The 13,413-nt window shown below is 38.1% G+C and overlaps 1 protein-coding gene across 1 annotated transcript in view; it reads left to right on the forward strand.

Annotated features, from left to right (window-relative positions):
• LOC130909013 (partitioning defective 3 homolog) overlaps positions 1-13,413 on the forward strand; it is a 660,821-nt gene that overhangs the window by 354,691 nt on the left and 292,717 nt on the right. The window contains exon 16 of the mRNA XM_057825056.1: positions 12,901-13,054. Within this exon, the coding sequence (XP_057681039.1) occupies positions 12,901-13,054 (154 nt within the window). The remainder of the gene's footprint in view (positions 1-12,900; positions 13,055-13,413) is intronic.

A 13,413-nucleotide genomic window follows, 5' to 3' on the forward strand; every position in this document is an offset into this window, starting at 1 on the left:
TACCAAGAAGTTTCAGTTAACGTCATTTAATGTTTGTCACACAGCCACAGTTCATGTCCCTCCATGGAATTAATCATACATATAGTATATCCATCTGAAAGTAGACAGCCTGATAATGAATATGCTCCGTGCTGGCACTGATTTTAATCGACCACAGAACATAAACCCATGCCTGTCCACTCTTTTGCGGTGTTATTTAATGTCAGAGATCTCCTGCACTGACAGACATTATTGACAAACTGACTCCATCTGCTTTTTGTATGCCACCATTACTCAGAACTTCAACATTGCGCATAAACCCAGATCCATCACCCTGCATCACTTGTCTCTTGCACACTTACAAATCACATTCTCAACATTCTTACACATCATATTTCACAGGTTTTGGCTGTATTGACAACATATTTGCTTAACTCTACTCACATATTTTGTCTAGCACTTCAGGTTTTTTAGCAAAGATATCTTCATTTATTTTTCTTTCAATGAAAAAAGACAAAAGAGAATGAAAAAAACAATTAAATATGATCATTTTACACAAAACTCAAAAAATGTACAAAAGTATTGGCACCCTTTGAAAAATCATGGGATGCTTCTCTAATTTGTGTAATTAACAGCCCCTGTTACTTACCTGTTGCACATAACAGGTGGTGGCAATAACTATATCACATTTGCAGCCAGTTAAAATGGATTAAAGTTCACTCAACTTCTGTCCTGTGTCCTTGTGTGTACCACATTGAGTATGGAGAAAAGAAAAAAGACCAAAGAACTGTCTGAGGACTTGAGAAGAAAAAATTCAGGGGAATTGCAGGGGTGCCAATACTTTTGTCCCGCACTGTAGGTTTTACGTACTTAGATATTTTTGACAGGGCATAGAGCGTATTTGATTAAAAGCAGAATTTTTTTTATTTTTTATTTTTCTGGTTGAAGGGTCAGGGGTTTTATTTTATAGAGTATTTCACCACACCTGACCTTTGTTGCGTTTGCGTTTGCAACCTGCTGTTGTGTGAATAGAAGCGAGCCTGTGAGGAGCACAACCATTAACATAAACAGTGTCGTTAGACTGCCACTGGGTTGTTTGTAATGCAGTCCAATAGCCCTGGAGTCTGTCAGAAAACATTTATGTAAAGAGACAAGGGGGAAGGAAGTTGCCGGCCCTAACAAAGGACGTACTCTCGGACGAGAGAGAAGCGGATCGATAAAATCTTGAGAGAGCTATCAATCAAAACCCCGGTTTAGTAAATTATGCTTTTATTAGTATTGAGCTGACCACTGTTGCTTTAGAATTTAAAAGGATGTAATACTGGCTAACATAATGCATTTAGTGTAGCTATAAATATGTGTTTTTGACAAAATATCAAAGGGAACCACAGATAGAAGGGCATGTAGTTCTTAAAAGCTAAATCTTACTACAAGTTATAATAATTTGATATCAAAACCCCTTTTAATGTTTTCGTTTCAATAAAATTTGTAAAAAAAAAATCAACTAGTAGATCGCCATTGTTGTTAATGTCGCATGGCAGTGACATCACATGGCCAGGCTGAAATTCAATGTGTCACTCTTTAAAAAAAAAAAAACAACAACAACAAAAAAAACGTGTCACTCTTTAATTATGTAAGATTGTGATTTAAATATGCCACAAGGTGTCAATGGCGAGTTTTAAATTAATTAGGGATCAAGCCAATGAGCACGTTTTGTCCTTTGACTGACACCGTAGTTTTCCTTTAATCCACCGTGTGGTGTTAGGCAGAGAGAAAGGAGAGGCGTTCAGATTCATAGGTCTGACAACGCCGTTGATTGGCATAAGCTTCGCCACCTCCTTCACAACACACATACATGTATGTATCATGAAATGAAAATACAACAAAAATAATATTCATATCTCTCAAATAATGTTCACAAAAAGAAAAGTGTCTCAATCCGTATTAATGAGGCCCTATTCTCACACAGTTAAACAACAATGCAAAGAGAATTACCATACACAAATTCACAATCAAATTAGAAATGCAAAATATGTCAGGCCGAGATGACGAGGCGGACTCAGCTGCGGAGGTTCAGGCAAAAATGTATTTTGAAAACACAGGTTCTTCCGCTAACATGCGGGGATGAAAAAAAGCACAAACAAAAAGCACTCCAACGGAGAAATGAGTCAGGATGACTAGAAACAAAATAAGGTTTCAAACACAAAGCGCTCCAAACGGGAGGTAATGCAAAAACATAAAGCGCTCCAAAAGGAGGAAAAATTCAAGCTGGCTAGGATCAAAAGTTACAAACACAAAGCACTCCAATGGAGGATAATGTACAGAATAACTATGATGGCTATGGCGAGAGGCTGACGTGACTGACCTTACATGAAAGACACTTCTGCACAAGACAAGGGGAACTAGGGCATTATATACACACACAAGGTAATGGGGAACAGGTGGAAACAATAGGTGATTAGATGACAAGAGGAAGGGCAAGTACGCGACTATGAAGAGGGTGAAGCTTTCAAAATAAAACAGGAAGTGACGTGGCATGACAAAATACAAATAAAACTTACTCAGACTTTGGTCAAACTCTAAACATTTTAGCAACTCGTTTAGCTCAACAAATACACTGCTGGGAGCCATTATCATGAGTCTTGTTTGTTGTGAAGACAACACTCAAATGAACGTCAATCACAATGGGTCCACACTAAACAGGAAACTTCGGCATCAGTCGCGGGACAGAACGCACTCATTGGCTTGATCTCTTAATAATTCAAAACTCGCCATTGAAACATTGTGGTGTATTTAAATCACTACCTCACATAGTTAAAGAGTGACACTAAAGTACGGCAGCGTGGCCATGTGTCGTCACCGCCCTGCGACGTCAACAACAATGGCGAGCTACTAGTTTATTTTTTTATTTAAAATTTTATAAATTGTATTAAAATGTAAACTTTAAGAGGAGTTTTAATATCAAATTATTATAACTCTTACTAAAATGTATCTTTAAAGAACTACATGTATTTCTATCCGCGGTACCCTTTAATACAGGTTATGAACGAGTTCCATTCCTACACTGGCGACGTAACCTGAATTTCCGCGTAAATCGGAATTAACCCTATTGGTACCCCCAAATCTCAAAATAACTACCCAGTTGTAAGGTATTGTATTTTGTTTAATGGTAGAGGATACACTGCCCTCTGGTGGCAGCATTGAATCTGGCTGGACTGTCGCCTTGTATGACTGAGGAGGAGACTCGTCTGACATGGATAAAGGACAACTGCAGCTCTGGTTTGGCCCACATCGGGCTGTAAGTTGTTTCAGCTAATAAATATTTGCGTATGAATATGCAACTATGTTTAGAGCTACAGTTTGTGGAGTTATATCTGAGCGATTTGCTATGAGAATTGTAAATAAATTAGCATTCATAGCCATTAAGCTAGCAGACTTTTGTTAGGACAATATGGCTAATTTGATCTTTACATAGTGACCTTACTAGATGGATATTTGAACTCTAATTGATTTGTGTCAAGTGTTTCATTGTTAAAATAAAATGTGTGACCTTTTGAACATACAGTAAGTTTAAATATTGTATGTGTGTTACAGCTTTACAAGTTGGCAAAAGTGTAGGACGTAAAAAGCTTCAAAAACCATATTTGCTTTGTTTGCTGTCTGTCAAGCTGAACAACTTTGCAACGTGTAGTGATTCAATTCAATTCAATTCAATTCAATTTTTATTTATATAGCCCTGTATCACAAACAAGGTTGTCTCAAAGGGCTTTGCAGAGGATGTATGATACACAGTCAGAAACACAGAGTCACAGAGAGATCCACTCCCAGGACGGATGGACAAGATGCACCAGGACTGCTAATGAGAATTAGCAAACGGAGTTACAGTTTGTAAAGATGCAATTGAGTAAGTGAACAAGAGGAGGTCCATCTAGCCAGATGAGACGGGGGCGGTGGGGTGGGTGGGGGGGGTGGGGGGGGGGGGTTACGAGGACGTCCATCCAGCCAGGGGTCCGGATAGTCAGGAGCCTGCGGCTGAAAAATAGGGGACACCGGGTGAGTAGTGATGAAGAGACTAGTCAACTAGATCTTAAAATTAGAAAATAGAAATAAAGTGAAACAAGTGGTAGGTAGAGTGAGAAAAAGGAGATAGGACTCAGTGGCTGTACTTCCCCCAGCATTATAGCTTCTAGTGCAGCTTAGACTGAACTATGAGGCTAGTCCGATTTGAAATAGCCTGACCATAAGCTTTGTTGAATAGGAACGTTTTTAGTCTAATCTTAAATGTACAGACTGTCTCGGCTTCTTTAATACTATCTGGAAGCTGATTCCATAAAACAGGAGCTTGGTAGCTAAAGGCTCTAGCGCCTACTGTACTTTTAGAAACCCTGGGAACTACCAGTAGACCTGCATTCTGAGAATGGAGTGTTCTGTTGGGGCGGTATGGAACCAGAGCATCGGTGAGATAAGATGGCTCCAAACCATTAATGGTCTTAAATGTAAGAAAGAGGATTTTAAATTTAATTCTAAACTCGACTGGAAGCCAGTGAAGGGCCTGGAGCACAGGGATGATGTGCTCTCCCTATTACCTTGAGACAAAATGGCGGATGAGACTCCGGTGTTGTAAAGTCGAAATCACGTAAGTCGAGTACGTTGAACCTGGGGACTACCTGTAAATTAACTAACTACTAATTAACTATTAAGTTTATTTATTTATTTATTTATTTATTTATATTTTTTTTTATGTGTCATCTTGCATTGATTTAACAAATATTTGTCAGTTTATTTTTTCCATTCTTTCATTAATTTTATGGTATGCTGTATACATATTTAAATGTACTAAAAAGAACTGCACACAGTAACATTGTCCATAGCTAGCCTTGCCACAATGCAGGTAACCATGGCAACACTGCGATTACCTAAATGGACATTCTGTACTGGTTTTACATCAATCAAGGTCTATACATACTGCTTATCCCGTCAAGGCTGTGGGGAGTTGAAACCTATTGCAGCCAGCAAAGGGCAAGTGACAGACAGCACTCTAGACTGGTCAATCATTGCCACATCTAGAGACGGACCCTTTCACATGCCAGGTGCTCGGTAAAGCACTTTGCTATACAGACCACTACACTGACGGCGATTGCGTACTTGTTTTTTTCCATTTTCCACAAACTGAATATGTAATTTACCCATTTTCGTGGGTGATTTCAGGTACACATATTTGTCAAATGAGTTAAATGACAGTACGGTTGTTTGTTGGATTCTGGGAAATGCAGTTTGCACTGTGTTGCAAAAATATTGTGGAAAAGTAGCAAAAGCAGAGTAGCAGAAATACAATTTTAGTGCTCCCGCCCAATGAATTCCCAGCCTGCTCTCTGAGGATTAACTCGTTTAGGCGAAGCAGGGGAAACTCAATAGGACCAATTGAGAAATAATGTATTGAATCTGGTCGTTCAGAGGGCTTCTCGGCCCTGGTATAGTACTACACTGCTGAAACATCAGTATCTGGTAACATAGCCAGCATAGTATTTTGGTGTCCAAACAGAATGAAAACAAATAATAAAACACATTGTTTTTGTGTATAAAAAGACATTTTAGTCTGCTGTCTTTTCCTAATGCATGTATACACAGATCTGTGGAATGGCCTAATTAATTAAATAAATAATGTGTTAATGTCAACGTGTCTCTTGATATCACAGTATCAATAGTAAATCCTAATGTAGGCTTGAAATCTCAGTGCTCTATTTCAGTACATTGCCTGAATCTAAGTAATGGCCAGTGAGTTTATTGACAAATATTTAATATTAATATATATGTGGTATTTACTGTGTCCATGACACTTTGTTGGACAAAATGTTTGTAAAATGAATGTTTTTTTTATTTTTTATTTTTTTTTATTTTTTAGGTTTTACTATTAACAGTAGCTATTTTTATTTATTTATTGTATTGTTCTTCTTTTTCTCCATTTCATCCACTGGAAAAAATGTTTCCAAAAATGCCAAAACACTTTTTATATAAAGGGAAAAAATAAAAAAATAAAAAAATAAAATAAACTTTTTTGAGACTGTGTAATGGAACCAAAAACGTATGCTCTATGAATGTATCATTTGTTAATTTCATATCTGTTTTAGAAGCTAATTTGGGAAAACTGATAACGACTTGTTATCTTATTTCTCAATTTCAAATCAAAAATTGGAAAAGAAATAACGGCCTATTTTTCGCTTTTTAAAAGTTAAAAATAGAATAGCCCCTTTCACATATACCTGAATGCCGTTTAAATCCCGGGAATTAAAGGGGCAGCCCTTGTATGTGAAAGCAATTTCTTGTGTTGACTGACACAGAAAAAACGTGGACATTTACCGATTCACGCCTTAGTATAATGTCCGGGACTTTTCCGGGAAGCGGTGTGCGTGAAAGCATGCGTTAAAGCACGATGGCTGATGACGTAAATATGTGTGGTTTATTTTATTGCCGATGTTAGGGTGCACAACTGCGGAAACAAGGCTGGGCCTCAAATCAGAAAAAAAAAAAAAACAGAAGGAAGTGTTCAAGGGTTTATTAAATACAAACAAAAATCCACGCGATCGCGGAAAAGGGAGAATAACACAATGGGTCCTTGACAATAGGTCGATGGGGATCGATAATCTTAAGCTAAGCGGTAGGCAGAGAGCCGATAAGACAACAAAGCATATACACTCAAATACCTGCACAACGTAGGGGATTTCAAAACAAGGGTGGCAGACAAACAAGCTAGCAAATGTGCCAAATTCGAGAGTACAAGGTGTCAAATGTCGCCCAGCAAGTTAATATCTCGGAACCCTTCTCTTGGATTGCCTGGGCTTAAATACAGTCCTGATGATCTTGAAGTGGTTGCAGTTACGACATCGGGAACGCTTCCACAACCGGCTCTGTAACAAAAACGATCTGACCAACAGAATGTGACAGCCGACGCCGACCAAAAATGACTTAATGTTCGGGTCAGCAGTCCTCCACGCACAGAGAGTGCCAGTGGGCAACACAGGACAAGTCTGTGAAAGTGTCCAACCCGCGTCATTCCCGGGATAGCTGAAGAAATGACGCGAGTAAATCCCACGTCACTTTACATGGGAATTTACTGGAATATGTGTGTGAAAGGGGCTTATGAGAGAACGGAATTATCATGGTATTTTTGTTCTACTTGTTTTTTGTTTGTGTCGCTTTTGATGTGTTTTGACCTGGAAGTTTGAACGTTTTTTTTCAGTGAGGCCAGTCTTTAACCGTGTGAATCTTAAAACCTGTTCACAGAGTTGACCATAACAAATATTAATAATAACTGTAAATCATTAGCCATTGTGCTGCTCGATTCACCCATCAAAGAAGCACCCAGTAGAGAGTGACTGACCTTCATGAGAAAAAAAAATAAAAGCCATTTGTTTTCAGGTTTTGATTTGAAAAGGGTTAGGGATTTTGGATTCTAAAATAAATATGGAATGAACAAATGATACACTGCTAATGCTCACATGTCCTACTGTTGTACTCAGTTTGTGTGTGTGTATTTATGGATGTTTTTGTTGATTTGGCCAAATAGATGTTTTGCCAAAAAAGCTTAGGTGTAATAAATGGATGAAAGTGAGGTGCATCTGCCTGTAGAGATGATGCTTCTGCCTGGAGCAAGATGCAGCATTTTAAGACTGTAATTACAGCATTATGGTAGAGGTGACTGGATTAAGGCTCTGGCAACAAGATGAAGCTCGGCTACAAGGCCAGTAAATGGCAACAGACTTGACATTATTAGCCTTAGGTGACAGTTTAAGACTCTTTGTCAACACTCCCGTTCCTTTCTTGCAGCTGAAGGTCAAAGAAATGCTGACAATGACTAAAACAATCTGCCTATGAATTTGTGATAAACACTGCCACAGAGAAATATCAGGCAATACATGCATACATCTGTGAAATGGCTAGTGGATATGGAATCAAGCACAGTTGTAATTGGCTTCCTTCTCAGTAAGCCTTTAGGATAATCCGCACTAAAAATAGGATTTTTATTTTTATACACAGCCCAATTCTTTTCCCACAGGGAACTGCACCTCTGCCTTTCACATGACATGATTTGATCACAGTGTTTACTGACCATATCCACCTGCCATTGCAGTCCCAAAATAAGGAGAAAAACTCATTCCATTTCCTGCAAACAACTTCCCTGAGGCCAGAGTTGTGGCTAATTGATGCTTGTGCTAAATAATGCAATTGCTGAAGGGGTCCTCTTGGTGAAGAACTAAATGTTTGATTACTACCCTGGCGTCGTAATTTCTGCAGTCTCGTGCTTTTACTTGGACACCATTGCTTTCGGTGTAAATTTCCCCAAGATGGTAAACATTGTCAGTGTCATTAAATTTTAGCACGCACAGAATAGACTCAATTAAAACCAGATACACAAAAGTGAGATTGGCTTAATTGTTTTTGCCCCCCCCCCCCCCCCCACATGTACACACACCATCATTTGTCACCTGTTTGCACTAAAAATACTATGAATATGTTTAAAATTACGCAAACTGTGATGTTGATGGCTTCATTAAGTATAATTTATTTCTTCTGACATGTACTAGTTATCTACAATTGACTTTAAACTATATAAGGATGTACCTCACCTCCTGCCAATTGTCAGATCGGATAGGATCCCATGACACGTGTAAATATAATCTGTCTTCATAATGAACGGAGGGATGGATTAGTTATAGTTCTTATGTTTTCTTGGTATGGACATTCTTAGCGGGTTGGAATATACATTGGATCTGCTGTCATATTTTTTCTCCATGTCAAACTACCGCCTGATGAGATTGAGTGATAGGATGTCAAGCAAGTCAAATAAATCTTCATTTTACAAATTTAAAACCTCACTGAATGTCAACCATCGAGGCAGGTCTATGTATTTATGACTGCTGCCATTGGCTGTGATTGTATTATACATTATGCAGTATGTGTTGACCCAGGCATTCATTTATTGCACACAAACTCAATGCCATTCACTCTTCTCTGCCATCAATGTTTTTCAGGTAAAGTGCCACTTTTTCAACCTCATTAAACATTCTGAAATTAAAAGAGCATGACTCAGTAATTGTCTCCCAAAATCTCAAACTTCTCAAACCTCGAATTTAAAGACTTGTAGGCTCTAATAAGCCACAATTGTTCTCTTTTACTAAAATATGTTGTTAGAAACACATAAGACGTTCAACACATGCGCTGATCGGTTAAAAGCAGTGAGTACTCACTATTTTTATTTTCATTTTTTTTGAGTCTTTCATTACCTTTTCATTGCCTCAAAATACTTTTTGCATGTGTTTCCCTCTCATACTTTTAAGTAATGTGTTTTCTTGTGGTAGCTTTAAATAGGCCTGACGCGATAACAAATTTTAGTGTGCGATAATTATTCTCATAAATTATTGCGATATGCGATATTACTGCCCCCCCCCCCCCATTTTTACCAGTTTACAATAACACAGTGAGAATACAGTATATATTAATAGATCAAGTACACCCATTTAAACGCTATAAATATTTACTCTTAACTTCAAAAATACTTTTTAAGAAATCACAACTAAAAACAATAGACCATGCCTCTTAAGTAAATAACAACAATACTGATACAGAAACACAAAATAAATAAAATGTGTTTAAGAAAAATATAACAAAATTGCACTTAATAACTTAAGCATTTAGGCAAATGAAAACTTTTCCCGTCATAGCTTCTGCAGTGGTGTTCCATAGGGATGCAACGATACAGTTAAGTCACGGTTCAGTACAATTTTCGATACGGGGGACACGATTTTCAATCCGATTCAATACATTTAATGCTCATCTAGTTTGCCATTTCATGATATCTAGCGTGTGGGCGCATTAAAAAAGTTAGCAAATGCCGCTGACGTCACGTCTGCTCATTACTACACAACACCAACATATGACAATCGACTTTCATAAACAGGACGAGTTTGAAGCACATCGCCCTTAATTTCATTCAGCTGTTCGTTGTCAAAGCGAGGTTGTTCGTAGCAGCCAAGTCGGTAACAATGTTTTGGCGGACTTCATTGTAAATATCCGCCGTTGTGCCAAAAAATAGCCGCCCTGCGTGAAATGTCACTCCTGACGGGAGCGCCCACACGTCAACAACACCGGCACGCCGTAGATGGTCCACAGTCACTCCGGAGAACTGACGCGGCCGGTATACGTTGAACAATAGGATATAATGGGAACGATTGGCTCCGGCGCTAGTGTTTGCCGGACCTGGAACGAAGATGCATTTTGCGCAGTTGGTAACGAGGAATCCGAACTTTTAACAGCACGTCTGCCGCCTCGCGTGTAGAGGCGATAAATCACAGCGGAAAAATGACCACCTTTCTTTTTATTTATCGCGCGATAAATAGAATTATTGCATATTGCGACAGGCTTAGCTTTAAAGCAGGTTGTTGATTTGTTGACCACATGGGTCACGAAACATATTTAAACCACCCTTATTGGATATTACTGTGTTTAAGTATTTTAACGAATCTGTAGTATGTTCTGTCTGTATGCATCTAAACAAAACAAGCTGACCGCACACGGTAGCACTTTAGGTGTCAAATTCGCCTTTTGTAGGACGTTTCACCGTTGTACACATTTTGACAGAAGACCGTTTTTTCCCCCCCTACTCTTTCTTGTCTCATTCAGTCTTTCCTGTTCATTTTGCGTTTGCTGCTCGTTTTGTTAAATATCAACAGCGCTGTCATGCTTATTAGTGTTCCTCTCGGGTTCAAATAAATGAGTGAATGTCGAATAAATGAATGTCGCTAGAGTCATACTCTTGAAGCCCAGCAGCGTAACCATGTGACATCACTGCCCTGCGACGTCAACAACAATGGCGACCTACTAGTTAAACTAACTCACAAACTTTATAAAAACGAAAACATCAAGAGGGGTTTCAATATCAAATTATTTTAACTCATCATAATGTTTGTCTTTTAAGAACTAAAAGTAGTTCTATCCATGGATCCCTTTGACATAGTTTCTATAAATGAATGAATTTACAAATCTTGCCTACTACTAAACACAACTAAAACTGTTTGTATGATGTTCACAAAGCGACTGTTGGATATTTGGGAGGACAGGAATGACAAATTGTCTCTGAATTCAAATACCTTGGAGTGACACTTAATTCCGCACTGTCTTTTGAGAGCCACATTAAGATTACGTAATACAGAAATTCAACCCGAACAGTTTTAAACAAACACGACCTTTTATAACTTTTGGGGCTGTAAGACTGTTTCTGCATTCAATTATTTTATCACACATTGAATATTGCATGACATGTTGGGAACAGGCAGGTGTAAATACATGCAATACCATAGAATCGCTCTATAAAAAATTGTGAAAGGTCTTGCCAGAAAACCAATGTCATTCCATGTTTGTAACATTTTTAAAAAAGTATTTTTTTTTCAGCCTTGAGAATTTCAAAGAGTTTAAAATGGCTTGTTCTATGTACAAGGTGTTACATGGACTTGCCCCACTTCAGACTCGTAAAAAATAATATATAAATAACAAAAGTGCTCACAGCAGTCTCGGGACCAGGGCCTCCTCTAGAGGGGACTGTGAGGTCCCACTCAGAAAAAAAAAACAGTCTTTGGTCAAAACTCTATCTCTGTAAAGGCCAGCAAGATCTGGAACAGTCTACCACTCGCCATCAGGGACTGTCCTACATTACAAACCTTCGAAACTCACCTCAAGCAGTGGTTGAAAGTAAACCAGTCCTGTAACCACTTACGTTTAACTTCTTAGTAATTTACTGTACTGTGTTGTGTTTTATTGTAAACTCTTATTCTTTCTTATGTCTTGTTGTGTCTTTTTGTTCCGTTACCTGCCGAGGGACTGCAGATGTAAATTAGCATTTTTTTCCAGATGTGTCATAATAGATGTTCATCCATGTCCACAGTTCCTATAAAATACACTCAATGAATAAATAAATAAATCAAATTCAAGTAACACGCATATTTTAGGGCAACCTTTGGTTGAACATGCAGTTTACAACTTTCATCACAGTGTTTGCCAAATACTCCCTTTCTTCATCTTTCGCTCTCTTTTTTCTGTGGCCATGTTTTTTATTACTCTTGTCTTGTTGGACATCAATATTATCCAGAGACTCCGAGTTTAAAGCATGGTTGAGTTATAGAGTCAACATGATATCGGGTATCATGTTTTAAGGGAGTTCTTTGTAGAAAATTTCTATTCTGGGACCTTTTTATATTGTTTTTCTGGCAGCCCTATAAACCTTTTTGGCTATTCCAAACCATTCAGTTTATTTTTGCGTGATACTCGATGAAATCTGAAAACAGTACCGTAATATATTGTATTTAATATCTATACAAGATCAAATGGGGTTAACTACAGCAGGACTATTATCAAACTAAACATATCTCAGTACAGTATATATTGTATGTGTTAAGAGTCTTTTTATTGAGTGAGAAATTATGTACTAAAAACAATGTCCGAAAACAAATACAGTACTTACTAATGTATCCCTAAACCTTAAAGACATGTAGTCTTACCAGAAAGCGTACAAAGTGTGTACCTGACAAATGTCACTGGATAAATGATTTGAGACTGCTGTCAATTGGCCCATTGGAAATCCATTTTCATTTTTATCATCTTTTGTCCAGGTCAACTCACCCCAGGATCCGCTTCAAACTGCCAAACATGACAATACTGACACAAGCTAATATCAGTTTTTCTAATATGATTTGGAAAACAGCATTATGTTAGAAAGTGAAATGGCCAATTCCTTACAGACTGATCTACTGCCATCAAAATGTACATATTTTTAAAGCACCATATAATGATAGCGCTGTGCTAGTATTCTTTAGGTCATTGTGCATATACAATTCTGCCTTAGAATCATAGTCATTTCCTTTTTTTCTGTAGGAGGTCCCTGGCATCCAATCTATGCATGGCCATCCAATACAATCTTCCAGCCTTCAGGATAACCATGAACGCCGGATATCCCATTCCCTATATGAAACCATTGAGGACTTTGATAATACCTCCACACCATTAGCAAAATCAGTTGGACACATTGGTGAGTGATGGCCTGAAATATTATTTTTCCACACTGTCTTTCACAAATGTACTAGTATACAGTGGTATGAAAAAGTATCTGAACCTTTTGGAATTTCTCACATTTCTGCATAAAATCACCATCAAATGTGATCTGATCTTTCTCTTTGTGATCTGATCTAGGTTTTCATATTTTAGTGAGGATAGCATGCAAACAATGACAGAGGGGGAAAAAATAAGTAAGTGAACCCTCTGCCTAAGGAGACTTAAAGAGCAATTGAAACCAATTTTTACCAAACAACTTAAGTCAGGTGTGTGCCCAATCACTGATGAGTGGTCTAAAGCTGCTCTGCCCAGTATAAAACACACACCTGCTAAGAA

Source organism: Corythoichthys intestinalis, chromosome 20 (genome assembly GCF_030265065.1).
Source record: "Corythoichthys intestinalis isolate RoL2023-P3 chromosome 20, ASM3026506v1, whole genome shotgun sequence".
NCBI lineage: Eukaryota > Metazoa > Chordata > Actinopteri > Syngnathiformes > Syngnathidae > Corythoichthys > Corythoichthys intestinalis.